At 51.5% G+C, this 25,982-nt stretch overlaps 1 protein-coding gene across 1 annotated transcript; it reads left to right on the forward strand.

Moving 5' to 3' along the window:
- CHRDL2 (chordin like 2) lies at window positions 1–25,982 on the forward strand. The gene is made up of 11 exons (XM_052699332.1): window positions 1–289; window positions 7,828–7,940; window positions 8,461–8,554; window positions 9,791–9,933; window positions 12,824–12,917; window positions 14,131–14,186; window positions 15,413–15,581; window positions 16,555–16,749; window positions 19,415–19,597; window positions 24,145–24,237; window positions 25,874–25,982. Exons 1-11 carry the CDS (start codon window positions 208–210, stop codon window positions 25,951–25,953), a joined length of 1,302 nt encoding a protein of 433 aa, XP_052555292.1. The 5' UTR covers window positions 1–207; the 3' UTR covers window positions 25,954–25,982.

Raw genomic sequence — 25,982 nt, forward strand, 5'->3', positions numbered from 1 at the left:
TCACCGATACCGAGACATCGCTGTGCTCCGGGCATCACCTTTCCATCTGGGCATCCCCAGCATTGACACCGGGACAGCCCCGAGCACCGGCACCGGGGAGCAGCACCGGGACATCGGTTAGCCACACCGCAGCAGCCGGGCTGTGACAGCACAGCACCCACCGAGAACAGGGACCGAAGCTCCCCGGGCACCGACCGCCGGGCTGAGATGCTCCCCGGCGCGGGTCCCCTCGCTTTCCTCCTCCGGTGTCTGCTGCTGCTCTTCGCCTCCGAGAGCCGAGCACGGGCTCGTAAGTAGGGGGCTGAGCTTCTGCTCCCCTCCGCGCCTCAGTTTCCCCATCTGGGGGGGGTCTGCGCCCCGAGATGGAGCGGAGGGCTTTGAGGGCGGGGCTGGGAACGTGGGAGGTGGGCAAGATGGGCCAGGCTGGGCTCCCAAACCCGGCGGAGGGGATGTGGCCGTGGCCCCTCCACCTGCTGCTGGCCCCAGCTCTTTTTGGCGATAGACTGTAAGTTCAAAGTCCCTTCCTTTGGGCTTGATATTGCACAGGATAAGGAGCTGAACTGTTGCCTTTGTTGCCTGCACAGATCCCATCCCACCTGGGTTCGTCTGAGAATGGGTGGAGGAATGAGCAGACTGGGGGAAATGACTCCCCCCAAAGCAAAGCTGGGGACTTTACTCCTCACTCATCCCTTGCTCTCTCCTGCTCCTGCTCCCAGAGTGGGATGGGGAAGGGAAGTTCTGCACGTGCTTAGGTCTGCTCAGCATCTTGAAGGTACCCAGGAGCTGTGTTTGGCTTGGGAGAGGCACTGGGACGGCACGATTAGGACCCATCATGACCCTATGTTTACTCTCCCCTTTAATCTATTGAAATTCCACTGGGCTGGTGGCTGCACTGGAATGATTTATCACCTGCTTGGTGCCAGAGCTGCGTTAGACTCCAGCAAAGAATCTTCCTCCTGGAGCACAAACCCAAAGCATGAGCGCTGGGTTGCTTGTGCCAGGGGTTGGGAGGGCTGGGGGTCAGGATGTGAATGAGGAGTGCGTGGCAAAACATAGTGAGATTGCCAATCTCTGCTTCCCAACGCTGTGTGCAGCCCTGGAGAGCATAAATCCAGGTGAGTTTGGCTCTTTTCCCTTCCCTGGGTTTATTGACAGCGCTGAGCTCAGCCCACAGCATCTGATATTGCACATGGATGTGGGTCTGATGCTCTGCTAACTGTGGTACCCACATTAGGAGAGGGATGGAGACATCCCCAGAGGGTGTCATTGATGCTGGGTGAGGCGGAGGCACCCACTGGTGCTGGCAGAGCCCCTAAATTGGGCACAAGTCAATGATTTGGGACAGTGTGAGCAAAAATACCCGGCCAATAGCCCTCGATCCCAAGAGGATCCAGGTGTGTTTTGGGGACAGGATTGGAGCCCACTGCATAGTATGGTGCAAAGGGCTCCAGGTGCCGCACAGCTAAGGACAGGGGGTTTGGTGACACCATTCACTCTGCCACTCACTGCCCCACATCTTGCTCGAGGCCAAGCCCTTAGGACAAATGAATGCAGGAATAAATTAGCTCCAAGCAGGCTCATCAGACAAGAGACCTACAGTGTGTCTTGGCTAAAAATAAGTGAGAAGCAGAAACGCTCGGGCTTCAATGGCAAGTCAGAAAAGAAGAATTTGCCCATAGAAACAGGCTATTTTAGGGGATTTACACTCTCAACTGGAAAAATATTGGAGGCACAGGTTACTGGGCTGAATGCTGCAGCCCGTCCTCTGTGAGCAATCCAGCACAAGAGCTTAACGCAACGGCGTGTTGGCTGGAGGACTTAAACAGCAGCATCTCTGGAGAGAGCAGGGCTTTTCCCCAGGAGCTCGGGAGCTGTTGTTCCATTGGTTTACAGCGTGGCTTCTGGAGGAAGGGGCTCTGCCTGTCCTGCTTTAAACTCCTGTGCTGTGAGGGTCCGTGTGCTCCAGGATGGGAAGAACCAGGACAAAAAGCACAAATCCTTCTGGCTGCCACGGTAAGGGAGAGGTGAGGGCTGCGCATCCCTCTGGGGAGGAGTGGAGGTAAATGGGGCTCCATCCGCTGCTCCTGGGGCTCCAGGGATGAGCTGTGAAGCTGCATTTGTGGTACTGTGGGGATTTCCCAGCTCCTATAATTCCAAGAATAAATGCCCAGCCCAGAGCTGAGTAAGGCGAACGCGTGGGAATTGATCTGGACATGAGTAGAGCGGTTCAGGTGCAACATGTCAAGGGCCCAGTGTGCTTTACTCAGTCCCTTTGCTGCATTCTAACCCCTTCATAAATACCAGGCTGTCAAGGGAGCGCCTGCACTTTCTACAGCAGACAGGGCTTTTTACACTTTATTTATGGCTGCTCTTAAAACTTGAAAACTGGTTTGCATAAACACCCCCAGTGCCTGGCATGGTGCTGGTTGCAGGTGCCTGATCTCTGAAATAGCCAAGAGTGTGGCTGGGATGTGGGGCAGAACTGGAGGGGAGCAATGTGGGTTGTGGGGTTTTGGGGAAATCCCAGGCTGGGATTGGAGCGTGAAGCACAGCATCGTGTCTTTGCTGGAAGATGCAGGATGTCTCACTAGTGTCCTTTCTGGGGTGTCTAATGTCCCTCATCCCTGAGCCCCAGGAGCAGTGGATGGAGCCCCATTTACCTTTCATTATGGGATCCCTTGGTATCCAGAGGGAAACTCCCAGGCACTGGGCTGGTTTTACCCTAGTTTTCTGTGCTTTTGGGTCTTGTGGGTGCTTTAGTCCCTTTCTGGCCATGGTTCAGGCTTTACAGTGTGAACCCATGCTGGGGATGGCTATGTGAAGGCTAGAGCTATTCAAGCAATGATGGAAAAGCAGCTTTACGACTCCCATGATCAACTGGGACCCTCTTCACATGTCTGCCTCAGTTTAGGAGCAGGGGTTTGCACGCTCGCAATGTGTGTGTATGTTGTATGCATGTGGCTTGCATCACTGAGATTCAGTCCCCGTGTCCACAGAGAAATATCATGGCTACAGACAAGCAAAGGATGTTTTGACAGCAGAAAGTGGGATATTGGTAGTGTTCAGATTTGATAGTTTTCAGTGTTTCCTGCTAACAGACTGCTTCACCCCTTGGCTCAGCCATGGAAGAGCACTGAGGCAGCAGGATAAGTCACAGTGCATTGAGAAACCCCTGGGGACATCCATGTCCCTCCAGGCCATTGTGGAGGGGATGCAGAGAACTGGCTCACATGGGCAGTGCAAAGGGGATGGGAGAGCTTCAAGGGACAGGTCCCAAGGACATGCTGTCCTGAGGGAACTTGAACAAGTCCAGGAGATGTCCAGGGATGGAATGACCAACATCAGCTGGACTGATGGTCCATAAGGGTCTTGCGCATCCATTAAGGGAGGCTGAGGGGTATCAGTGTGGGCTCCCTTTGGTTTGTGGTCTCTTACTGGGACGTGAGGATGTGGGATGACATCTCTGCTCCCCAGCAGTGGGATTTTCTCAGGTTGAAGGACTTTCAGTGGTCACTGAAGGCAGAAGAGAAGGGATTTCTCCATCCTGTTGAGTTTATCACCTCAGGCTGGTGTTTCTGGATCACGTCATGAAGATGCTGCTCCAGTGGGTTCACGCAGCATCTCAGAACCTCAATAGCCTCATCTGGTGCTTAAATCTTCTGGTGCTTAAATCTAACCACCCAGGCTTTGCCATTCCCATCATGAGATTCTCCAGGTTGTATCTCCAAAGGCAGAGGGGTAGGAAGCAAAGAGGAGGAGAGGGGAGAAGGAAGGGAAGAGGAAAGGGAAGAGAGAAGGGGGAAGGAGGACAGGCTGATGCTTCTATGTCCTTTTTGTCCCTGTCTTGGCCAGTGATCACTCTCTTCTTTACAACAGCCCTTGCTTACCTTACACCCCATCCGTCTCATGTCACATGCTGCCCTTGCTGCTCAGGATGCTATTCATGATAATTAATGATAACTGAAGATAATTAATGATAATTAAAGTCAATAAGCCCTGGGCAGAGCCTCAAGTGTTGACCAGGGGTGTCAGAGTCGTGCTCCTGGCACGCTCCCCAGCATGGTGTTGGCCAGTGCCTACCTGGGCTTTGCCAAATGCCTGGGCACTGTTTGGGGACAGCCTGTGCCAGATTGGTTTGGCTGTGAGTTGGGCTGGGCCATGGCCCTTGTTGGGGCAGTTAGTGATTGGATTTAAGCAGATGGTGTTCACCCAAGAAAGTATTGGAGCCATGGCAAAAGGTCAGGGATGCACACAACTCATAACAGTGTGCAGAAGAGAAGGATCTTACAAGGAGGGCTCCTGTGTTTGATAAGAAAGTGGTCAAATGGGAGCTGATCTTGGAAGGTTTGGGAATGGGGAGCTCACCTCTTTGCACCTCTGCTCCTCATATTCAGGTCACACAGGGTCATGTGAGTGAGGAGCAAGCTTCAAACTGTGATTGTGTTGGGGTGGCGTGGGCCAGGCTGGGCTCTGGTCCTCTGCTCTGTCATCGTGGAGTCCCGCTTTGGGAAGAAAAGCAAAGTAGTGGCTTTGGATTCTGATGCTGCAGCCTTGAAAGTGCTCTGCAGCTCAAGAGCCCTCCTTGGAACATGAGAAGTAAAACAAGATGACTTTTGTGAGCGTGCTATTGCCGTAGATGCAATAAATAAGGAGACTGAAAGGCACGGGAGCAATTTACTGCCACAAATGGCTTTTCACTCACAGCGAATTGGGAAGATATCCAAACGTCAACCTCTGAAAATGAAATTATTAGCCTGGCATGGGAAAAAATGATCCAGAGCCTCCAGCTTTTAAGCCTCCTCCTTCCATCCATCCCAGCTTGCTTTTAACCAAATAGGCATACGTCTCTTGCCAACTACGCGGCATAGCGCTGCTGAGATGCCGACAAGCGTCTGCTGCTGCCCGGCGCTGCCACTCGGCTCTCATTTTACCAGCAGGCCTTCTGCAGACATGAATCAGGCTGCTTTCGAGGGCTGGACCCAAACCAGGTCTCCACTTGTGAAAAGCGAGTGATTAAATGTTTGGACGAAGCAGCCAACTGGCATGGGAGCCTGCAAGCCGAGCGGGGCTGTGTCACATGCAGGCAACTTGATTTCTTCACCCTCAGCATAATTCATGAAGATACTGCGAGCAGGGAGAAATGAAGTCATTTTCTCATCCTTTTGATGATGAGTTGTTGGTTCCCTTCCCTTCCCTTCCCTTCCCTTCCCTTCCCTTCCCTTCCCTTCCCTTCCCTTCCCTTCCCTTCCCTTCCCTTCCCTTCCCTTCCCTTCCCTTCCCTTCCCTTCCCTTCCCTTCCCTTCCCTTCCCTTCCCTTCCCTTCCCTTCCCTTCCCTTCCCTTCCCTTCCCTTCCCTTCCCTTCCCTTCCCTTCCCTTCCCTTCCCTTCCCTTCCCTTCCCTTCCCTTCCCTTCCCTTCCCTTCCCTTCCCTTCCCTTCCCTTCCCTTCCCTTCCCTTCCCTTCCCTTCCCTTCCCTTCCCTTCCCTTCCCTTCCCTTCCCTTCCCTTCCCTTCCCTTCCCTTCCCTTCCTCACCCCTACCTTCACTTTCCCTCTCCTACTTCCCTCCTCCCTCCTCCCTTCCTTCTCCCCTCCTCTCCTCTCTGCTTCCCTTCCCCTGCCTTTGAAGAAACAACCTGGAGAATCTCATGATGGGAATGGCCTCACATTGCTGTAAGGTTCAGGTTGAATATTAGGGAAAAAATCCTTCTCTGTAAGAGCAGTGAGGCACTGGCACAGGCTGCCCAGGGAGGGGGGAATCACCTTTCCTGGAGGTGTTCCAGAATCATGGGGATGTGACATTTAGGGACGTGGTCAGTGGGTGTTGTAGGATGGTTTGGGGCTGGATGTGATGATTTCAGAGGTTTTTTCCAACCTTAATGAGTCTATGATTCTATGAACTCAACGAGGAGCTAGAAGTTGGCAGTGGCAGAGCACCCATTGGGCTCATCCTGAGGATGCTCAGGAGCTGGCAGAAGGGGTGGCAGCCCACCACAGTGTATTCCTAGGAATGCTGCCTGCTTGCTGGGAGAACTTGCAATGAGGAGGTGGCAACTCCAGTACTGGTGGCAGGAGCTGGGTGCCATGCCCCTGCAAACAGCCGCCCCCCTCTGCCCTCTCCCCTAGGGCTCTGTAAGATTTTAAAGGCCTGTAAATGCTTCAGGGAATGTAAACATCTCAGCCACGTCATCACCCAAACTACCTCAAATCCCCTCAATGACATAATCTTTTAAATCACCTCCAGTTTTAGTGGGGCCGTAAGCACTTACAGCACTAATAACATGCGTGGTCAGGCATGTGCTTATTCACAACAGAAGCACTGGTGCTTCCCTCCAGCTGTTTGGGGACACGTCATGGGATAGCAGGGGCAGCCACCGGGCTGCAGCGAAGTTATGGGGTCTGTTTTAATGTAGGTCTGGCTCAGTTCTGTAGGGCCAGGTGGGGCTGTTTGATGCGGGCATTAAGGATGGCTGAATTGGGTTGTTGTTGGGGGGTATGGACCCACAAGTCCTGCTGCATGCTGGTCCTCATCCTCCCGAGGGTGTGCAAGCAAAGAGTTGGAGCTGGAGGAGATCTGCTAGGGACCTGCTGGAATCTGGGGTGAGAAGGGATCTCCCAAGGGTATCTCCTGCCCTGATGGTGTCTGACACCTCGCGTCCCTGTGCCATGGCATGGTTGGACCCATCCTGGCAGAGGGAGGGCTGCATCATTTCTGGGATGGAAGCCTCCAGTTCAGAAGCTGGAGTCTGGTTCTTCTCATGATGGTAGGATCAGAGAGGAATGGAAAAATTGTGAATTGTGGCTTTTGGGGTGAAGTTTTGACTTGGTCAGCCTGTGGTTTTTCAGCATCTCCCAAATATTTCCATTTAAAGTTGGGACATGTTAAAATTGCTGGCTTTTTATGGTGAGTTGAGCATTGTCTTTTCACACAAATGTCCTTTTTGTAAGAGCCCCTTGGGCTTGCTGACCCTCTGGGGCAACAAGTATATATTTCTCATGCAGAGACTGGCAGGGAAAGGTTGATGTCATGTTTGGGATCATCCTTTGTGCAGAGCCACAGCTTTTCTACCAGCAAGAGTGAGGAATGGGTGGAGATGTCTCAGTGGTGAACTTGCTGTTCCCACGGACAGCCCCATAAAGGAAGAGACTGGTTCAACCAACACCATCCCAACCAGTGATGCCTGAAGCCCAGTGAAGCCAAGGGGACTTTAACTGGTGGGACTGGGCAAGACTGCACCATCCTCCCTGCGCTGATGTGTTTGTCAAGGGATCTTTCAAATCTCTCTTACAGAGAGCAAAAGCTTTCCTTCAAAACGCTTTTCAACTCCCAAATGTCTTTTCCACTCCAAAATGTATTTTTTATTTACCCTTTTTTCCGTTTTTCCATTTTCTATTCTTCATTTCTCATTTCTTCTTATTCCCTTTTCCTTTCTTCTTCTCTCCCAAACTCAGACTCTCCTCTCTTCCCCACCACTCACAGCCCTTCTGGTTTTCCTGGGGGAAACTCCATCTCATTGTGTCAACCTGCAAACACCTGCCGGCCTTCAAATGAGGGTTTATTCTGACTTGTTCTAGAAGTACAGTACTATTTTATGCCTCAACAACATACATTCTGTTCCTCGTCAGCATAAAGAAACCCTTTATAGTTAAAAAATGGTTTTGATGAATGTCTTCACCTTGGGGTTGGGTGGATGGGGTGTGACTGTCAGCTACTCATGGGTGATGGCACGAAGCCACTGATCCCTCCTTGCTCTGATCATCACAGAGGAAGGAGAGCTCTCCTGAGGGCCATTCCTTCTCTCACGTAGTCTCTCCCCATTGGCTTTCAGGGCCAGATATGTTCTGCGACTTCAATGGCAAGAAGTACAGCCCAGGTGAGAGCTGGCACCCCTACCTGGAGCCGCAGGGGTTGATGTACTGCATCCGCTGCAGCTGCTCTGAGGTATGTCCCACATGCATTGCCCTAAGAGGTGGCAACCAGGGCATTCCCAGTTGGTTCTGGTGTCTAATTTGACAAGAGAAGATGCTTTCCACTAGATTAGCATATTTGCTTTTGATAAATCCCCATATCCCTCACAGATGTTGGGTTGACCTTGTGAGGGAGCCGTCTCGGCAGCATTGGTGGGCTGTGGGTGGAGGTGGCTCAAGGCTGCACTGGGACCATGGGTGATCATTAGTGATGATAGAGGAAATCATGAACTGGCAGCGAGCCTGAGCTGAGGATGGCGAGCCAGGAGCTGGATCGATGAACCTTGTGGGTCCCTTCCAACTTGGGATATTCTATGAATCTGTGAAGCCTCGGTTGGCTGAGTTCCACCAGCACCATCTGTCGTGCTAAAGGGGCTATCATGCAACAGCCTCTTCCCCTAGAAGAACTCCAAGAAAGGGGCAGCTTTGGGAAGCTCTTTCTTTCCTTGGGGGATAGATGTGTAGCTGAAAGGATCGCTCTTGTCTCTCCCCAGAATGGCAACACGAGGTGCTATCGGATCCAGTGCCCTGCTCTGCAATGTGCCAGCCCCGTCACGGACCCCCAGCAGTGCTGCCCACGGTGTCTCGGTACGGGGCCATCCCATGGGGAGGGAATGACAGGAGCAAAGGGGAATTTTAGGAGAGGTAATGGCCTTTTGTTGCACCAGGGGATGTTCTGGTTGGATATAAACAAAAAGCTATTTGCTGAAAGAGTGATAAAGCACTGGCACAGGCTGCCCAGGGAGGTGATGGAGTCACTGTCCTTGGAGGTGTTCAAGAGCCATGGGGATGTGGCACTGAGGGACCTGATCAGTGGGCACGGTGGGTGTGATTTGGGGGTCTTGGAGGTCTTTGCCAACCTTAACCATCTGTGGTTCTATGACTCTGGGTGTAGACATGGCTCTGATGGGTTGATGATTGGACTGATTTTAGAGGGTGGATCACTCCCTGTGGCCTCCATGCCCGTGCTGTGCCAGGGACACAAAAGCTCCTTGTACCCTCTGGTTTTCATAGGAAGGAAGCAGAGAAACTGAGTCACAGGCTTGCTTACAGCTGTTTTTTGGACATAGATTCGTTGTCATCGCCTGAGTGCTTGAGGAGCTGCACAGTGGTTCTGGGTTTGGTCTTGAGGTCATGGCAGCAATGGCAGCTCAGGCTGATGGCATTGCTCTAGCCCGCACAAAAATGTCACTTTTTTGTAAAAGGACCCTTTAACAAATTGCTTTCTCCAGCTCCCCCCCAGCCTAAGGAGCCTTGTAGGGGCAAAACATCAGATCACAGATCAGTGACAAGTCTGAAGTCAGCACATGAAGCAGATCATTTGACTAGAGAAAGTGCTGGCTACAGGAGGAAGAATTTTTTTGAAGATCTTGCATGGTTTTTAAAAATCTTTTTCCTTTCTTGGATGTGATGATCTCTACCATCAGCCAGAGTCAGATGAAAAGCTCCAGGCTCTGAGCTGTGCTTGTCCCTGCTCCTTGATGGGGAGTGGGACCGGATGACCTTTAAAGGTCTCTTCCAACACAAATTATGATTCTATGCAAATAGCTTCTCCCAAGGGTAATTAGCTAAAAATGAACAACATCCGTCCAGGTTAAACCTTTGTGGCAAGCTCATTGCAGTCAGGGCAATTCCACTCTCCAAAAGCTTTCAGGCACCTGAGTCCTCACAAGCTGTGCCCTGCCCTGACCACTTCTTCATAATAACTATGATGTCTCAAAGCTCCTTGTTCTCTGGGTTGGGCTGGGGGGGAAATCAGTTTGAGCACCCAAGCTGGCGGGGGGCTGGCTCTCACCTCTCTGCTCTTCTTCTCCTCCCTTTCAGAGCCAAATTCCCCTTCTGGTCTCCGAGCACCTGTCAGATCCTGCCAGTACAATGGGACAACGTACCAGCAAGGAGAGATGTTCACCACCAGTGAGCTCTTCCCCAGCCGCCAGCCCAACCAGTGTGTGCAGTGTAGCTGCTCTGTAAGCCAGCGATGAGCCCTTGGGTTGGGAGGGCTTGGGCTCTGCAATTATCCTGCAGTGTCAAAAAGCTTTGCAGGAGCAATCTGGGAAAATCAGTCTGAACATCTGGTCACGTCTCTTGGTTGATGGAAATCCATGGACCTGTCCTAGGCTAAGGTTCCTTAGGGTGCACAGCGGGCAAAGCTTTGTCCCAGAGGATAGCATTCAGCTATCTCACCTGCCCCACTGAGATGTCTCAAGACATCTCAGGTTGGATATTAAGAAAAATTTCTTCTCCAAAAGAGTGGTGATGCATTGGTGCAGGCTGTGCAGGGAAGTGGTGGGGTCTCTGTCCCTGTTCCAGAGCCATGGAGATGTGGCACTGAGGGATGTGGTTAGTGGTTATATTGAGAGTAGGTGGAGGTTAGGCTTGAGGATCTTAGAGGTATTTTGCAACCATGATGGTTCTATGATTCTATGAATGAGCACAGTGGGGATGGGTTGACAATTGCACTTGATGATTTTAGTGGTCTTCCCAACCTTAACGATTCCTTGATTCTTTGGAAAAGGAGAGCCAGAAGCCTTTCTGCATGTGAATTTGCTGCAAAATAGATGAAGTTTGTTGCAAAATGGATTGGGAGAGCTCGTCTTGCCTGCAAGGTTACATGGACATGAGGTGCCAGCTCTTGGGCCTCAGGAATTATTGGGATGAAGAGCCTGGAGTGGAGCAGAGTTGAACTCCAGATATGATTTAGTGTCTCCCAACCACTGGTGTTGGGGTATTGTGCCTCTAGGAAGAGCTTCTGCCCTGTGTGGTGGAGCTCATCCTGGAGGTGATGGCAGATAGACTGGAGGCATTCATTGCAGAGCTGTTTACCTACCACCTCTCTGCCTCACCAGAGAGGAATCCCTCCAGTGATGTCCTGAGACAGGGCTTGCTCCACTCTGCCCTTTTCTACAGGCTGGAATCCTACAAAAACCCACTGAAAAGTGGCAAACTTCTCTTGGGATGGCACAAAGCAGCCTGGCCAGAGGTGATGGTGAATGTGTACAGAGCATGGGGCTGCACGAGCCAGGAGCTGAGTGTTAGGAGATGAATGGGGGGGGTTCCTCCTTCTTGAGGAAGGGAGCTTAGGAGTGGTGTTGCTGGACTTGGATAATGCCATCAAAAAGAAGCGGGCACAGACATGGCTTTCACGAGCTGTCACACACAGCTCTGGGGGATGCCAGGCTCCACTGCTCTGTGTTCTGCTTGCAGCAAAGAATTAAGCTAATGTTGACCAGGAAAGAAAGAGGGGGGAGCAATTCCACCCCACATCACTCCATCGTGCCAAGAGCATGCACCTGGTGGCTACTGCTGAGTGGTGGGTTAGCTTTGATATCTGGCATACCTGCTCTTAGCCCTTGGTCTTTGGCTAAACTTGGAACCAGGTGGCAAGAGCAATAGCTCATACTTTTAGAAATTAAACAGCTTTTAGGGCTTGTTCCTCTCTTACCAACCCTTGCTGGATGCTAGACCACTCTCTGATGGGGACAAATGCTGAGGAAGGAGCCCTCAGTCTGACCCCATGTGCTGTCTGACCCCACCATCACCAGATGTGGGGACACACAGACCTGGCTATCGCTCTTGGAGGCACTGGATCTCACTCCAGCTGTTTGTTGGGTAGGATAATGCCTTGGATACAAAGCAGAAAATAAAAGGATGACCGTGGAGCCCTGCAGTGGTGGGGTCTTGCAGTCTGATCTCAGCTGTTAGAACAGCTGCGTGAACAGCTGGTGGAAACAGCTTCGAAAAGCATCCTGAGACCAGAGCCTCTGGCTCAAACCCTGCTTCGTATGACGTGTTCTCTCTCACCCAGGGCAGGCCCTGGCTGTGACCTGCTGGTCAGAAGAAGGAAGAGCATGCCCCTATAGCCTGATCCTTCTCCCTGTAGGTCTGGACCCCATTGGATGTTCCTGAAGGCTTTGGTTTGTGATCTCCATGTGATCCACCAGACCTCCAGCCTCCTCTCTGTGTCCCCTGCACTGTCTCTTGGCTTTGGATGGTCAGGGATGCTGCTGTGATTTGGTTTTCTGGATTAACTTGTTTTCCATTGACCAAGAGCTTGGTGATGCTTTGGAGAACACTGCAGCATGGAGAAGAGAGCCTTGCTGGTGGGATCTGGCTGCTTCTGGGCTGCTGATATCTTTTTCAATCCTGCAAAGCAGCAAAAACTCGTCCCTGCAGCAAATGGTTGCAATTCCATTGAGCAGTGTAGGACTGGGGTGCACAAGCATCAACACTGGCCTTTACTCCACGGTTTTCAGCTTTTCATTGTTTTTCCAAACCAGCCACCAAGTCAGGAAGGCCCACATCGGACCATCCATCCGTTGCTCTTGGTCCAGTATCTTTGTGTGCTCTGTTCTGGAGTTATTGAATGAGAGAGAGGGCAGAGCTGTGAGATAGAGCAGGCTCTGGGCTCAGCATTGCGATTCCCCTTTCCAGCAGGTCCTCATCCTGGGTTGTATTAGAAAACAGGTTCTCGTGCCAATCTAAGCTGGTGCTATGCAGAGTTCACAGATCTGTGGTGGCTGTTCCAGTTCTGATAGCTCTAATGATGTCTCAGATCAGAGCATTACCTATCCTCACCCACCCCCTCCACTTGTGAGCATGGGGGTTGGCAGTGGGATCCAGCTTTGCTAGAAAAGGGCCACCATGCCATGTCCTGCAAGTTGAAGAGTGGTGGGAGCAGATTTTCAGCGTTCAATCACTGAGTGATTAGTGATACTTGAGGATGGTACTCTGGGGTGCTGATGATTTATGCCAGATCTACAATCAGAAGTGTTGGCACCCCAACACTGGGTGCTCATAGCTCTGTCTGGACATTGGCAATGCTGACAATATATATATTTTTTTGCTCTTCTCTCTTAGGAAGGCCAGATTTACTGTGGCTTGGTGACCTGCCCAGAGCTGCTGTGCTCCAATCCCCTAACCGTGCCAGATTCCTGCTGCCAGGTCTGCAAAGGTAAGAGGAGCTGCTCCTGAGCAAGGACTATGGGTGCAGGATTGCCACTACCTGACAGCAACTATTTCAAGGAACTTCAGCAGGGTTTTGGAAGTCCAGCTTGTAATTTAGGCCACTTGCTATGTCTGAGTCACACCAGGAAAGAAAAGACAAGAGTTCCTTTTTTTCCTCCTATGCTACCTCTCTAGCACTTAGTTGTGTCCAACCCCCCTACAGCCCATACACTGGCCATGCACTTTGTCCCACCCCTGCTGCATCATGCAAGGGATGTGACCTGAACAGAAGACAACATCCTCCAGATCACTTGCCCACTAGGATGGATGTAGTTTAATTGGCCATGTATTAAGAGTGGTGCATGCTGTTTCACTAGGAGAGTTTCCAGAATGACCAGGGCCTGGGAAAGAGTCCTTTTCCACCTCAGTGCAGCATGGCCTTGGTTGAGTTTTTGGTGCTTGGTTTGGTGGCATCTGTAAGGCTTTGGTGACCTCACCACAAGCAAAGAGATTGCTCTGAACAGAGTGTGATGTTTTGCTCTGGGACAGCATCCTTTTAGAAGAGCTCATGTCCTACAGAAAGCCTTAAATGAGGGCCAGACGTGTTAAAGTCCTTTGCAGCCACTGTATGCCTTGGGAAAACCAGAGCCTGGTCCAGGTGGAGTTGGTTGTGGGACACCAAACAAGCAGAATTCACAGAGCTGTGGGCACCACCAGAGCTGCCCTTGCACTTGAGGCACGTCATTGACTCAGCACTTCATCTGAAATGCCCCAATAGCCCCAAAGGGTTTATTTTTAATGCCACACCATCTCCACCACCTTGTACTTAATCTCTAGGGTGTTTCTATGCCACCTAACCTCAGCAGTACGCAAGGTCCTGCCTTTCTCAGAGCTGAGCTCTTGTTAGCTGTCAGTGGGGATAAAAGAGTTTTTGGGGTGTGACGCAGACAAGTCCTGTTCCCATTTGCTTTGGGTTTTTGGGGTGTGACACAGACCAGCTATGCTCCCATTTGCTTTGGATTTTTGGGCTGTGACACAGGCAAGCCGTGCTCCCATTTGCTTTGGGTGATGTGAATCCCATTTTGCAAAGTTCTGCTCTTCCAAGAGCTCACAGGCAGTTCAGCACCCTGCAGAGAGCTGCTTTCAGTCATCTGGACCCCAGTGAACAAATCCTCATCCATCTCTGCAGTATTTCACTGGACCATGTTTTTTGCTTGCAGATGGCTCCTATGAGAAGTCTTCGGAAGAGGAACCCCTGCAGTTAAACAGAGGTGTTGTACGTGACATTTACATTTTAAAACTCAGTTTGTTTCTTCTAACACAGGCCCCATTAAACATCTCAAAGAAAGCTATTTGCCCTTGGCTATAAGCTTTACAAGAAATGACCCAGCTTTGTGGGCAGTAGAACCACGGACACTTGGTTTGCAGCTGAGTCCTGCTTGGGAGTTGGCTTTAGGTGAGGGCTCTCAGCATAGACTGAGCTGTTAGGACTCTTGTCCTCTCCTCTGGAACATCTCTGCTGTCCTGGAAGAGCAGAAGACCTGTGGGAACTGGAAAACTTGGGTACTTCTCTTGATTGGCCAGTGGGTTAAAATGGGTGAAGGAGTTGAACAGAGAAATTCATATGAGACTGACAGTCATACGTGGCCCCTACCCATGGAGTCGGGTGGCCCAAATCTATCTTTGAGAGCTTTTGCTTCAGATGTTGGGTTTTACTCTTCCCCCCAAGCTCAAGGGTGTCCTCCTCCCGTTCGTACCTCCAACACTGGAGCTGGCCATGAGCATGCTTTCCCCAGGCTGTTTGTATCAGCAGCCCCAGCAAGGAAAAAGTGACTCCCTGGCTGCTCAGAGTTCATTCACGGTGACATTTCGAGGCTGGGCAGCCCATGCCAACTCTTTGGGAGTAGGTCACTTACAGCTCCTGGCCCTTCCCTTTTCCATACTGCTGGGTGAAACGCCAGCGTCACACCTCCACCACCTATAAAACCTCCAAAATAGACACAAGGAGACCCTTTGTGCTGCATGTCTTGTCCCAGCACTTTGCTCTTGGGATATTCCAGGGATTTTATTCCTGCCAGCTGACAATGTTCCTGGTACCAGGCAGGTGAGAGGGCAGGATACAGCCCATGCTCACCTCTCCGATCCTTATGGTTCCATCATACAGATGCCAGGCCTCAGTTGCCCATTTCCCTACCAGTGTAGGACCCCAAATGACAGTGTAGGACACCATGAGGGTATAACCTTGGATGTAGGTATTGTGTTGATGCTGCCACAATGAGAGAAGGTGACCCACATGCAGCCCTACAGAGGACAGCAATGAGGGGCACTGGGACTAACTGCTCGTCACTCCTTAGACATATTTAATGGCACTGGGATGGCTCCTGCTCATTGCTCATCCCTGCAGTCTCTGAACCTTCCCGTTCTGTGGCTTTTTGCAGCATGGAGTGAGAACAACCAAACCACCTGGGTCTGAGTCCCCTTGTTTTCTCTGACTGTTCCCAGAGGCACTCACAAGACCAGTGCTTGGGGGAAGCAATGAACAGAAAGCCACCTGGAGCCACCGCATCCACCGTGCTCAGTTCCTCGCTGGAGTTCATCCCCAGGAGCTTCAAACCCAAGGGGGGAGGTGGCACCACCGTGAAGATCGTTTTGAAAGAGAAGCACAAGAAAGGTAAGGGGAGGGGCCAGGTGGTCTCTGTGTCTCCTAAATTGCCTTCTCCAGGACTCTGGGTTCAAGAGAAGCTGTTTCAAAAGCAGCTTTCCAACAATGACCCCCAACTTGCTCACTCACACAGCTGTCTCAGCCCTGGTGGCCCTGGTGGCCCTGACCCTGGGATCACAATCCCTTTTCTATATGAATCTCCAACCTCTGGGCTGGAGGAAGGCCAAACTTTGGGATGTTTTGGAGATCTGGGTCCTAGGAAGGGAGGTGTTCAGTTGAAAGATCTCACATGATCCTTCTATGGTCTTTCTGCTGCAGAGGGACAGGGGGTTCCCTCCTGCAACTGCCTTCAGTGTGATGGGTCCATCGTGGTGCCATTGGCTTCCTCCTGGAAGGCAAAGATGGGGAGGAAACTGCATGGAGCCAAAAGGGAGGAGAGGGGTCCCTTCTCCTCTTGGGGACTCTCCCAGTACCATGCTTCCACAAAGGCTCTCTCCAGTCTTTGGAGATGAAGCCCTGGAGGAAATTTCTGGGACCTCCAAAAATTTGCATGCAAAAGTCAGCAGGTGGCACTCTTCACTGTGCTTGGTGCTGGTGGAGGCCTTGGAGGGACCCTGGGCTCATAGAAGTCAGGAGACAGGTGAGCTCCTGCCCACAGCTGCCCCATAACCCTACTTGACCCCAGCAGCCTCCACCTTCTGCAGCCTGGTCCCCATGTCCCATGGCACCTCCTGGTTGGGGAGGCTGTGATGTCCCCACGTCACTCTGCAGGTAGGTTTGTTGGTAGGTCATGATCCTCAACGCCACGGGGCCACGCTCACTGTGTAGGGCCACAGTCCTCATGGATGTAGGGTTGTGCTCCTCAAGGCTGCAGGGCCACTCGTTTGTGAGATGTTGAAACCTGTTGAGCTCCAGCAGGCCTTGGATGTATGGAGAGAAGGAGGATTTATTCCTACTGGCATCGCTTTTCTCTCTCCTCCAGCCTGTGTTTACAATGGGAAGACCTACTCCCATGGAGAAGTGTGGCACCCCGTCTTCCGGCTCTATGGGCTCCTGCCCTGCATCCTGTGCACCTGCAGGGATGGTGTCCAGGACTGCCAGAAGATCACATGCCCCAAGGAGTATCCGTGTGACTCTCCGGAAAAAGTAGATGGGAAGTGCTGTAAAATATGTCCAGGTATGTGAGATCCTACCTGCTCCTGCAGCTGTCCTCCATTTCCTTCCTCAAGCTTCAGTTTAAAGCCCTGGGCATAAGGATGTATAGGGTTTCACATCACTGAATTCATGCCAGGTGAGTTCTGCAGAACACAGTGATGTAAGTCTGTCTTGGACTGAACTGAGATGAGGAAACTGATCCCAAAATGTTGCATGCGTTAAGTGGCTGTAGAATGGAGAAAGATGCCTGAAGAGCCACGTGCTAACAGTCTTCAGACAAGCAGGGAGGGGAGAGGGCTCAGTCTGCTCTCCAGCCCTCAGTTGAGGCTTTGGAACAAAATTTAGTGGATTAACTGTGGCAGTTTGAAATCAGAAGGACACTGTCCAGGTGCTGTGGCACCCATGGTTTGGGCTGAGCTGGAGTTGATGTCTCCATCCCTGGAAAGGGAGGGTTTGCCATGTAGCCATCGGTGTGAGCCAGGAGGAGCAAGGCTGGTCCTGGGGCTGGGAAGTGGTGAAGTGACGTCTTCTTCTCATATGCAGTGGATCTGGGGTCTCTCAGCTGCTTCCTGGCCTTTGAAAAGCTGTGTACCCACAACACCAGACCTGGTACAAATGTGGCATAGCTTCGGATCTTCTCTGTTTCCAATGGAGAATGTTCTCTAGGTTGCACCTCTTCTCATTATCATTCTGTACTGGATGTTCAGATGACGGACAACCTCTCCATAGAGAGGCTAAAGATACATGAGCCTGCCTGCAGATGTGGCAATTGCTGGGTCATCTTCTCAGATGTACAACTTGATGGACGGGTCTCACCAGCAGAACAAGCAAGGGACGTTGTCAGGTTGAGGAATGGGGGCAAATAGACTGCACAGCAATCTCAGTTGGGATTTTCAAGGTTTTCCCCTGCCAAGCAGGGAGGTGCTGGGACAGCCTCCCCTGGGGAGCAAAGGGCAGAATCTCAGCTTGTTTTAATAAGATTTCTGATATGTTTATGAGCAGGATTTATGACGTGGTGCCTGGTGGGAATGGGATGTGATGACTGAGCAGATCCTTTCCAGTCTTGCACTCCCATTATAGCAGTTCTCTCTGGTTTAAAGTCTACAACTTTCTCTTCTGGGATCTCTTGTCTGCTCTTCAGACTTCATTTATTTCCAGTTAAACACTCTGACCCAGCCAAAGTGACTTTCCAGTACTCATAGATAGCAATCACACACACACAATGCTCAGCCAAGTTACATGCTTGTCCTTTCCTTCACTGCATGGTGGTTTTGCCGTCGTCATTTTCCAGGCAGTTTCCATGGTCCTGTCCTCCTCTTGCTCCTCTGTACGCTGTAGCTTGGAGGGAAATGCTGCCTGCTTTCTGTTTGCAAAAGGGAAATTGCTGCGAATGCATTGGTTGGGAAACAGCCACCATTGGTGTGGGGAGAAGTGGTGGCCAGAAGGGTCCCTACTTCTCCTCCTTGACGTGTTGGCCATCAAGTGGCTCTGGTGTAAAGCTGTGAGCTTGTGGCTCCTTGAGCATGTGGCTCCTTGCTGGTTGTGGATGTGGGGCTGCAAAAAGCAGCCCTGGCGCAGATGAAATGTGAGGGATGGAGGTTCTGCACCCAGATCCCGTGGTGACAGGGGTGAGTGAGGGTAGTGGCACCTGGTTGTCCTCCTGGGTCTCGTTGGGGCTGCAAAATTGAACACTTGTTGCTGAAAAATCCCTGCTTTGCGCTTCTTTACATTGAAATTTCCATCCCCTCTCTACCGGTGTGTGCCAAGAGTAGCTCAGGATCACCCCAGAAAGCATGGGGAGGGCAGAATCAGGCCTAAAATAACCGTCCTACTAAAATAAACCCCAGGTCTCTATTTATAGCCAAACTTTCTTTCGAGTAGTGTAAAAAGCTCCAGCATCCAAAACGACGGGGGAGAACAAGGCTAAATTCAGCTGAGCTCCTCTGCGTTCCAAGGACCACAACCAAAGGCAATAAATCTCCTTCCAAAACCGTGGGGGATTCTTCATTACTCCAGAAACAACAACAACAACAACAACAAGAAATGAGCGTCTCTTCTTCACCCAAGGGTGTTGGAGAAGTCACACAGGGTCCTGGAGATGTTGTCCCAATTGCTGCGTGCCTGGACCAACGCGAAGGAGCTCTGCGTGGGGAGGGGGCTCAGTTTGGGGCTGAGCCCACCCGTGGGGCTGGGCTGGGCACTGTGCCCAGGCAGCACAGCCACGGTGCTGGCTCCCGTGCTGTGGGCTCATCCCTCTGCCTCACTGACGTTGCTTCTGTGGGATGGGAGGGAGATGGGAAGGTTGGGCTTTGCTGCATGGTGTTGGCACCAAGGTGGTGGTTAGAAGGGATGCAGGTGGAGAAAATCGCCCTGCTCCATCACTGCTGCTATAGGGGCTGCTAAAACCAAGGGGAGTTGAAATTACGGAGGTAGGCAACTCCACAGACCCTTTATCAACGTCTTCCTTTGTCAACATCTCCTTTTGTCAGCATCTCCCTTTGTCGAGATCACCCTTTATCAACATTCCCTTTTATCAACACCTCCCTTTGCTTCCAGCCTTGATGTCTTTGTGTCTGTTGGGATCCAACCCCAGGTCTGAGCCTTCTCTTCCAGCCTTTCAGGAACCTCCTCCACCTCCTTCGTGTTGCTCTTGCCCTATTTAATGAACTGTTCTTGTCTGTGCCCAGAAACCAGAGTCAAACCCACTGATGAAATCATCACTGAGAGATGTGGCAAGACCCCCAACCACGTCCTGGTGTACATGTTTGTGCCACCGAGCTCCGAGAACTCCAAGGAGATCCTGAGGACAGTCGCTATAGAGAAGGAGCTCACGGAAGAGGTGGAAATCTATAACTGGAAGCTGATTAAAGGTGAGTCCCACAACAAAGCCAGCCAGCAATGGAGATCTGCTTGGACATGTGCTGCTTTCCAATCATAAATCATTAAGGCTGGAGAAGACCACTGAGATCACCAAGTCCAACCATCAACCCATCACCACCATGCCCACGAAGTCAAAACCTGCTGACAGCAGGCTGGCTTTTCTGTTTCCACTTTCTGCACTCTTTTGCTGTTGTTGCATGCAGGCATGGTGTTGGAAACCACTTTTGATCCCAGTGTACCCAGCCAGAAGCTGCAACACCATCCGGTGGCACAGCATCTTGGACGGCTGAACTAGGTGTTGGTGGTTGGGCAAGATGATCTTAGAGGTCTTTTCCAACCTGAATGAATCTATGATTCTGCATGGGCAAACAAGGCAGAGGCTGTGAGGTTCTTCCTCAAAAACCCACCTGCTTTCATGCCAAACATATGGAAAACTGAAAAAAAAAATATGTATTGTAGTCATTCTGTATTTTTGCTTTTGCCCTTTCTTGTTCCTGATCCACCAACTGCTGGGAACAAAGCTTGCCGAGCTGCATGCAGGGAATATGAGCTGCCCCAGCCTGCTTTTTGGAAACATGGTTTGGGATGTTTGGTTGGTTCACGCTCCAGCAAAGCACAGTACAGACTCTCAAATGACACTGATCTTTTGCACTCTCTGTGTACGTCTAGCTGTGCCACACTCTCATGGACCAGCTCACCACCCAAGCTGCATGATCTCGTGAATCTTTGTGTCTTGTTTCTTCTGGGCCTGGGTGCCCAAAACAATGTTCCAGCCTCAAATCTTCGTTGGACATACTTACAAAAACTTGTGCCCAAGTTTGGGGCACTTTGGGTCAGTTCTGCCCTACCTGTGGACACAGCGACCTTCAGAGCATGGAGCTGGGTGTCTTCTGGACACCTTTAAACAGATATTCTGCTCTCCTAGGTGTGTAGGTGTCTCACTTCACTCCCTAAAGGAGTTCTTATCCCTCTTGGGGCTGTTCCCAGTCTTGTTGCCCTAGTGGGCAATATTGATGGTAGTTGGCTGGTTGGACAAGATGATCTGAGAGATCTTTCCCAACCTTAACGATTCTGTGATTCCGTGGTCTTCCCAGCCACTTTGGGTGGGTGCATGTGTATTAATCAGAGAAATTGCCTCCAGAGATGGAGCTGTGGCTGTCGCCATGTTCCCACCCACCCCCCTCCATCCCCCACGTTCCTCCTCTCTCCATCCTCCCCCAGCACAGCGAAGCCTCCTTCACAATGGCACCTTGTAGCTGGAGGACAGCTGAGCTGCACTGTCTGGGCCCCCCCTCTCCCCCCTCTTTTCCTCTCCTTGCTGCTTGGCAGAGGTCACCACCCAAACCTTCTTGCCACCTTCTGAGGCCAAAAGCTTCATGTCTGCACGGAGCTCCCGAGCCCTGCCAGCCAAGGACAGGGGAGGCCCTTGTCCCCGAGGCCAACACAGCTCTTTTGCTTGGCAGAGCAAAGTGTTACTATTGGGAAAGAGCATGAGCTCAGTCACATATGGATTCCACCTCTCCATGGTCCATCACTCTACCAACAGAGCACCGTGTGTGGAGCAGGGAGCCTGCAAGTCACGCCTGGAGCCTGTCCATCCACCTTTGTATGGCTTACCATCCTACGTGGCCTCCTCTATTTCTGTGCTGGATGGTTTCCTCCTCGAGGCACCGAAATAGAAGAGAAACTGACAGCAACACCCAGCCCAAACCTCTACCCACCTTTCTGATGATGCCCCTGCACAAGTCACAGTGTGGGCTTCTCCACAATTTTAGGGGTCTGAATGGCTCAGGAGGTTTGAAATGTGACTTTCTGATGTTTTGGAGAAGGAACTTTTGCAGGCAGTGTGGACAAAGTGGATGGAATCAGAAAGAGACCAGCACTGTTCAGAGGCTTGTCTTTGCCTCCTGTATTTGGAGGTGCAGGGCCACTTTCACACTGCTAGGCTGGGATTAGATAATGACCCAAAGATCCTGTTTTGTCCTGAAAATCTGTGGCTCTGGGACCTTCAGCTGTTCCCATCTGGGTGTATTCTCTTGTTATGTGTGCTTGGAGATCTCCTGCCACAGAAAATCTATGGTCTGTATAATTTCTTCCAGAGCCACAAACCCTTTCTTTAAGGAGAACTGTTCCCAACATGCAGCCTCCCCGTGGATCACACTCCTGCCCTTGAATTCTCTCTGGGTTGGGTGTTTGGTGACAGCAGACTCCTTTCCCCTGATGCATATGAAGATGCCATCATCTCCAGCCCGTGTCATCTTCTCCACCCTCTAATCAGTCTTTCCTTGACATTAGCAATTTCTGGTCCTTTGGTCTGGTTGTTAGCTCATTCCTTGCACTCCATGATATTGGAATCTATCTGCTTTTTTGCCTTGAGGTGGTGTATAAAGCACCAAGAGGGGTGAGAAGAGGCAGCCCCACCACCTCCCTCCATCTCATCCTCCTCAATGCCAGAGTCTGTTGGGCAGGAAAGCAAATGGGAATCAGGGCTCCATCAGCAGAGGGGTGGCCAGCAGGGACAGGGAGGTGATTGTCCCCATCAGCTCTGCTCTTGTGAGGCCCCATCTGCAGCACTGCGTCCAGGGCTGGAGCCCCCAGCACAAGAAAGACAGGGAGCTGTTGGAGAGGGTCCAGAGGAGCCACAGAGATGAGCAGAGGGCTGCAGCACCTCCCTACAAAGACAGGCTGAGGGAGCTGGGCTTGTTCAGCATGGAGAAGAGAAGCTGCGGGGTGACCTCAGTGCAGCCTGCAGTGCCTCAAGGGAGCCTGCAGACAGGAGGGGAGTCAGCTCTGTGCAAGGGGAGATGGCAGCAGGACGAGGGGAAATGGTTTGGAGTTGAGGGAGGGCAGCTGGAGGTTGGATGTCAGGGGGAAGTTGTTTAGAGAGAGAGTGGTGAGGGGCTGGAACAGCTGCCCAGAGAGGCTGTGATGCCCCGTCCATCCCTGGAGGTGTTGGAGGCCAGGTTGGATGGGGCCCTGGGCAGCCTGGGCTGCTGTGAAATGTGGTGGGGGGTTGGAGCTTCGTGATCCGTGAGCTCCCTTCCAACCTGGGCCATTCTATGATTCTGTGATCTGCTGGCATTGCCCAGCCTTTGCCTCCCACAATCTTCATTCTTCACCAGCTCCATCCATGTTGGCTTTTCATTACTTACAGACCTGGGTTAGGTACTCATGGACATGGTCAGCAGGCAATATTGGTGGTAGGTAGACAGTTGGACTGGATGATTCAGAGATCTTTCCCAACCTGAATGATTCTATGATTCCATGGGCAGCAAGAGCAGACTATTCTCATCCCCTTGTGAGTGCTGACTCGACATCCGCGTTCCTCCATGGCTCCCCAGCTCCTGGAATGTGTCAGAAATGACCATCCAGAGACCACACATCTCAGCCAGCTCTCCGGGGGCTCTCAAGTGTAAATTATCCAGGTCGGTCGATTAAACGATGTTTATCTCTTGTGGCTCTTGTTTAAAACAACCTCCTGGTTACTGGTGGAAAGTGCTTCATCAGCCCCAGGGCTGTGAGCACACCCTCCTGCTCCTTTCTAAGTATAGAGAGAAGGATTTATGGAACACTTGTGCCTTCCTTGCGTCATTAACACTTTTATTATCTCCATCCAGCGTCTCCTTTTGTTACTGGTAGGACTCCATTTCCCGACCCACTTACAGGGCTTATTAATAGCCCAACCGGCCTCATATTTCTCCCGATGCATTAAGACTTCCCGTATTAACTTTCCACACTCCACAACATCCCATTTGGATGGATCACACGCTGCTTCCCATCCGTTACACGCTCACCGTATGTGTAACTGCTGCTGGGAAGCAGGAAGGTCTCTTACCCAAACAGAGAGAAACGACATCAGACATCAGTGCAATGCGGGGCACGTGGGAAGGAGCTGGGAGAGGTATGGGGAGGATGTGCCCCACATAGCTGCCCCCTTCATCATGCTTCCATACAGGGATGAATATCCTGACCCCTAATCCCACGGAAAGGTCACTTCCGTTGCTAAATGTGTGGTTTTCTCATGTCAGACATCTGACTCAGGCATCCCCTGAATGGGACAGTGCTGGTGTGGGCTGAAATATCCATCTGAGGTCAGCCGTGCGTTTCCTGTCCTGGAGAATTTACAGGGCTGGGGGCAAAGGAATGGAAAAACTTTGGTCCTGGCTGCTTCAGGGCTGGGCACGGTAGTCTTTACCACCCATAATGATTCAATGAGTCTATAAAAAGGAGGCAGAAGGAGGTGGGAAAGACCCCCATTGGATGGGTGGCGTGGGGAGAGCGAGTGGAGAGGAGAGGGATCCGGGATCCCATTGATCCCAGCTTCATCCCTGTGATGGTTTCTTGGAGATCAGAGCTCCTCCAGTGCAGTTTGGAAAAGAGATTTCTCCCAGTCCTACACTGGGCACCCCAACCTCTCAATGAGTTTTGTTGGACCCCACAGCCTAAATCCTTGGGTTGTGTGCATGAGGAGGGGGTGGAGATGTGCACTAAAGCCACGCTGAGCCCTACAGCAATGCCCCCATGCTTCTCTCTGCAGGGATATTTCACTTGATCCAAACCAAGAAGATCAGCAAGCAGGAATTCAAGCAAGAAGCACAGAACTTCAGGCTGATCACCAGGACGAATGAAGGTAAAGAGCCCCTTTGTCCCCCTTCCCCTCCTGCTGGGTCCCACCACCCCGTGCTCTCGGTCAGTGGTCACATTTTCTCTTTATGGGATTGCAAAGGGCAGCCAGCTTTCTAAAAGTGGACGTGCTCTTGTGAAACGCAAAGGCGAGATCCCTCCAAAGCCCGTAAAACTGTTTGGTTTTTATATCTGATCCGTCTGGTGTGACGGGGCGGGGAGTGAAATTATGCGAGGGATTTGAAAGAAATAAACTCTGGAATATCTTTGAAAATCATTCTTAATGTTCTTGGATGTGCGTAAATGTTACAAAAAAAAGGAGGAATGCTGGTGCACACGTGCCTGTGCAGAACGAAACTGCCGCGCTGTTTCCCTTTGGCTGCCTCTTTGCCTGGGCTGGATTAGGGTTTAATGGGTCAGGCTGGGATCGAGGCCATTCCCGCGTTGCTCAGCATCCATGGCTCGGGGTATTGGCTGCCCATTATGAAGCAGTTCACCCAGTGATGGTGTAGGTGAAGGTTGGTTTTCACCTTCAGCCCATTTGAGACAGCACCTCGTGGCCAAGCGCAGTGGGATTTTCAAGTCTCTGCTCTCAGGTTGGGCTCCACACTGGAACGGGGTCTCTGCCCCTCACTGGGACTGTGGGGAGGTCAATCAGCTATAAGGGATGCAGAAAAGGGCTGAGCTTCCTCCAGCATCTCTGAGGTGCATAGCAATGCTTTAGGGGAACAGTGGGAGGGGTTGGGGGGGGCTCAGTGCCTGTTTTTGGGGTGATGCTTTTGCTTTGCAGGGAGTGTTTTCACAAGGAAACCCTGGAAAAGTCGTTGATTGAGGTGTTAATTGCATTGTGAGAGGCTTGTGGAGCTCTGCTTGAGAGTAGAAACGCAGCAAGAAGGGGAAAGGAAATAGGGGATGGGGGATGGGGTGAGGGAGGGAGGGTGGGGAAAAGAGGGTGAGATTAAGAGGATAGAGGATGAGGATAAGCAAGAGTGAATGGGGGATGTGGGAAAGGGGAAAGGGATAAGGAATAGAGGATCATTGGTCATAGAATAGCTTGGGTTGGATGGGACCTTAAAGCCTGTCTAGTTCCAACTCGAGAATAAGAAAAAGGGAATAGGGAAAGAAGATAAGAAATAGAGATAAGGCATGGAGAGAGGGGGTGGGAATAGGGCATGGGGATGGGGAATGGGGGTGGTGGATAGGAGATAAGAGATAAGGGATTAGGGGAGGTGGGGAAGAGGAACATGATAGGGAGCAGGGAGCAGAGGACAGGGAACAGGGATAGCTGATAAGGGATAGAATTTAAGGGATAGGGGATGGAGGATAGGGGATAGATGATAGAGGATGGGGGCAAAGGATGAGTGGTAGGGAACAGTGGTTATGGGATAAGGGTTAAGGGGTAGCAGTCATCTCTGGCTGCAGCCCCTGGTGTTCCAATGGGAGACACCAAAACCCCTGAGCATCTCTCGGCCTCAGACCCATTGTAGTTGTGAGATGACAAAGCCTCCAGCTCATGGGGCTGCTGATGAGCTGCCCTGGCAGTGGCCCCAGGGGCAGTGGGTGTGATGCAGGGGGCAAATGGGCTTTCCTGATCCCAGTAACTGAGGGTGAGTGCTAACCAGCGTCCATCTCTGCTCACCCAGGTCACTGGAACATCTTCCAAGCCCAGACATCAGAGCTGAGGATGACAGAGAGCCCAGAGAAAGAAACAAAGAACTTGTAAAGAAGAAAAAAAAAGAAAAAAAGAAATAA

This window comes from Tympanuchus pallidicinctus, unplaced genomic scaffold (genome assembly GCF_026119805.1).
Source record: "Tympanuchus pallidicinctus isolate F22 unplaced genomic scaffold, pur_lepc_1.0 scaffold36, whole genome shotgun sequence".
Taxonomy (NCBI): domain Eukaryota; kingdom Metazoa; phylum Chordata; class Aves; order Galliformes; family Phasianidae; genus Tympanuchus; species Tympanuchus pallidicinctus.

What these genes read in the sequence shown, in the direction of transcription:
- CHRDL2 (XM_052699332.1), top strand. Translation starts at nt 208, where the DNA reads ATGCTCCCCGGCGCGGGTCCCCTCGCTTTCCTCCTCCGGTGTCTGCTG. An exon ending in TCCGCTGCAGCTGCTCTGAG is followed by an intron (nt 7,941 to 8,460) that starts GTATGTCCCACA and finishes GTCTCTCCCCAG; the next exon opens with AATGGCAACACGAGGTGCTA. An exon ending in TGCAGTTAAACAGAGGTGTT is followed by an intron (nt 14,187 to 15,412) that starts GTACGTGACATT and finishes GACTGTTCCCAG; the next exon opens with AGGCACTCACAAGACCAGTG.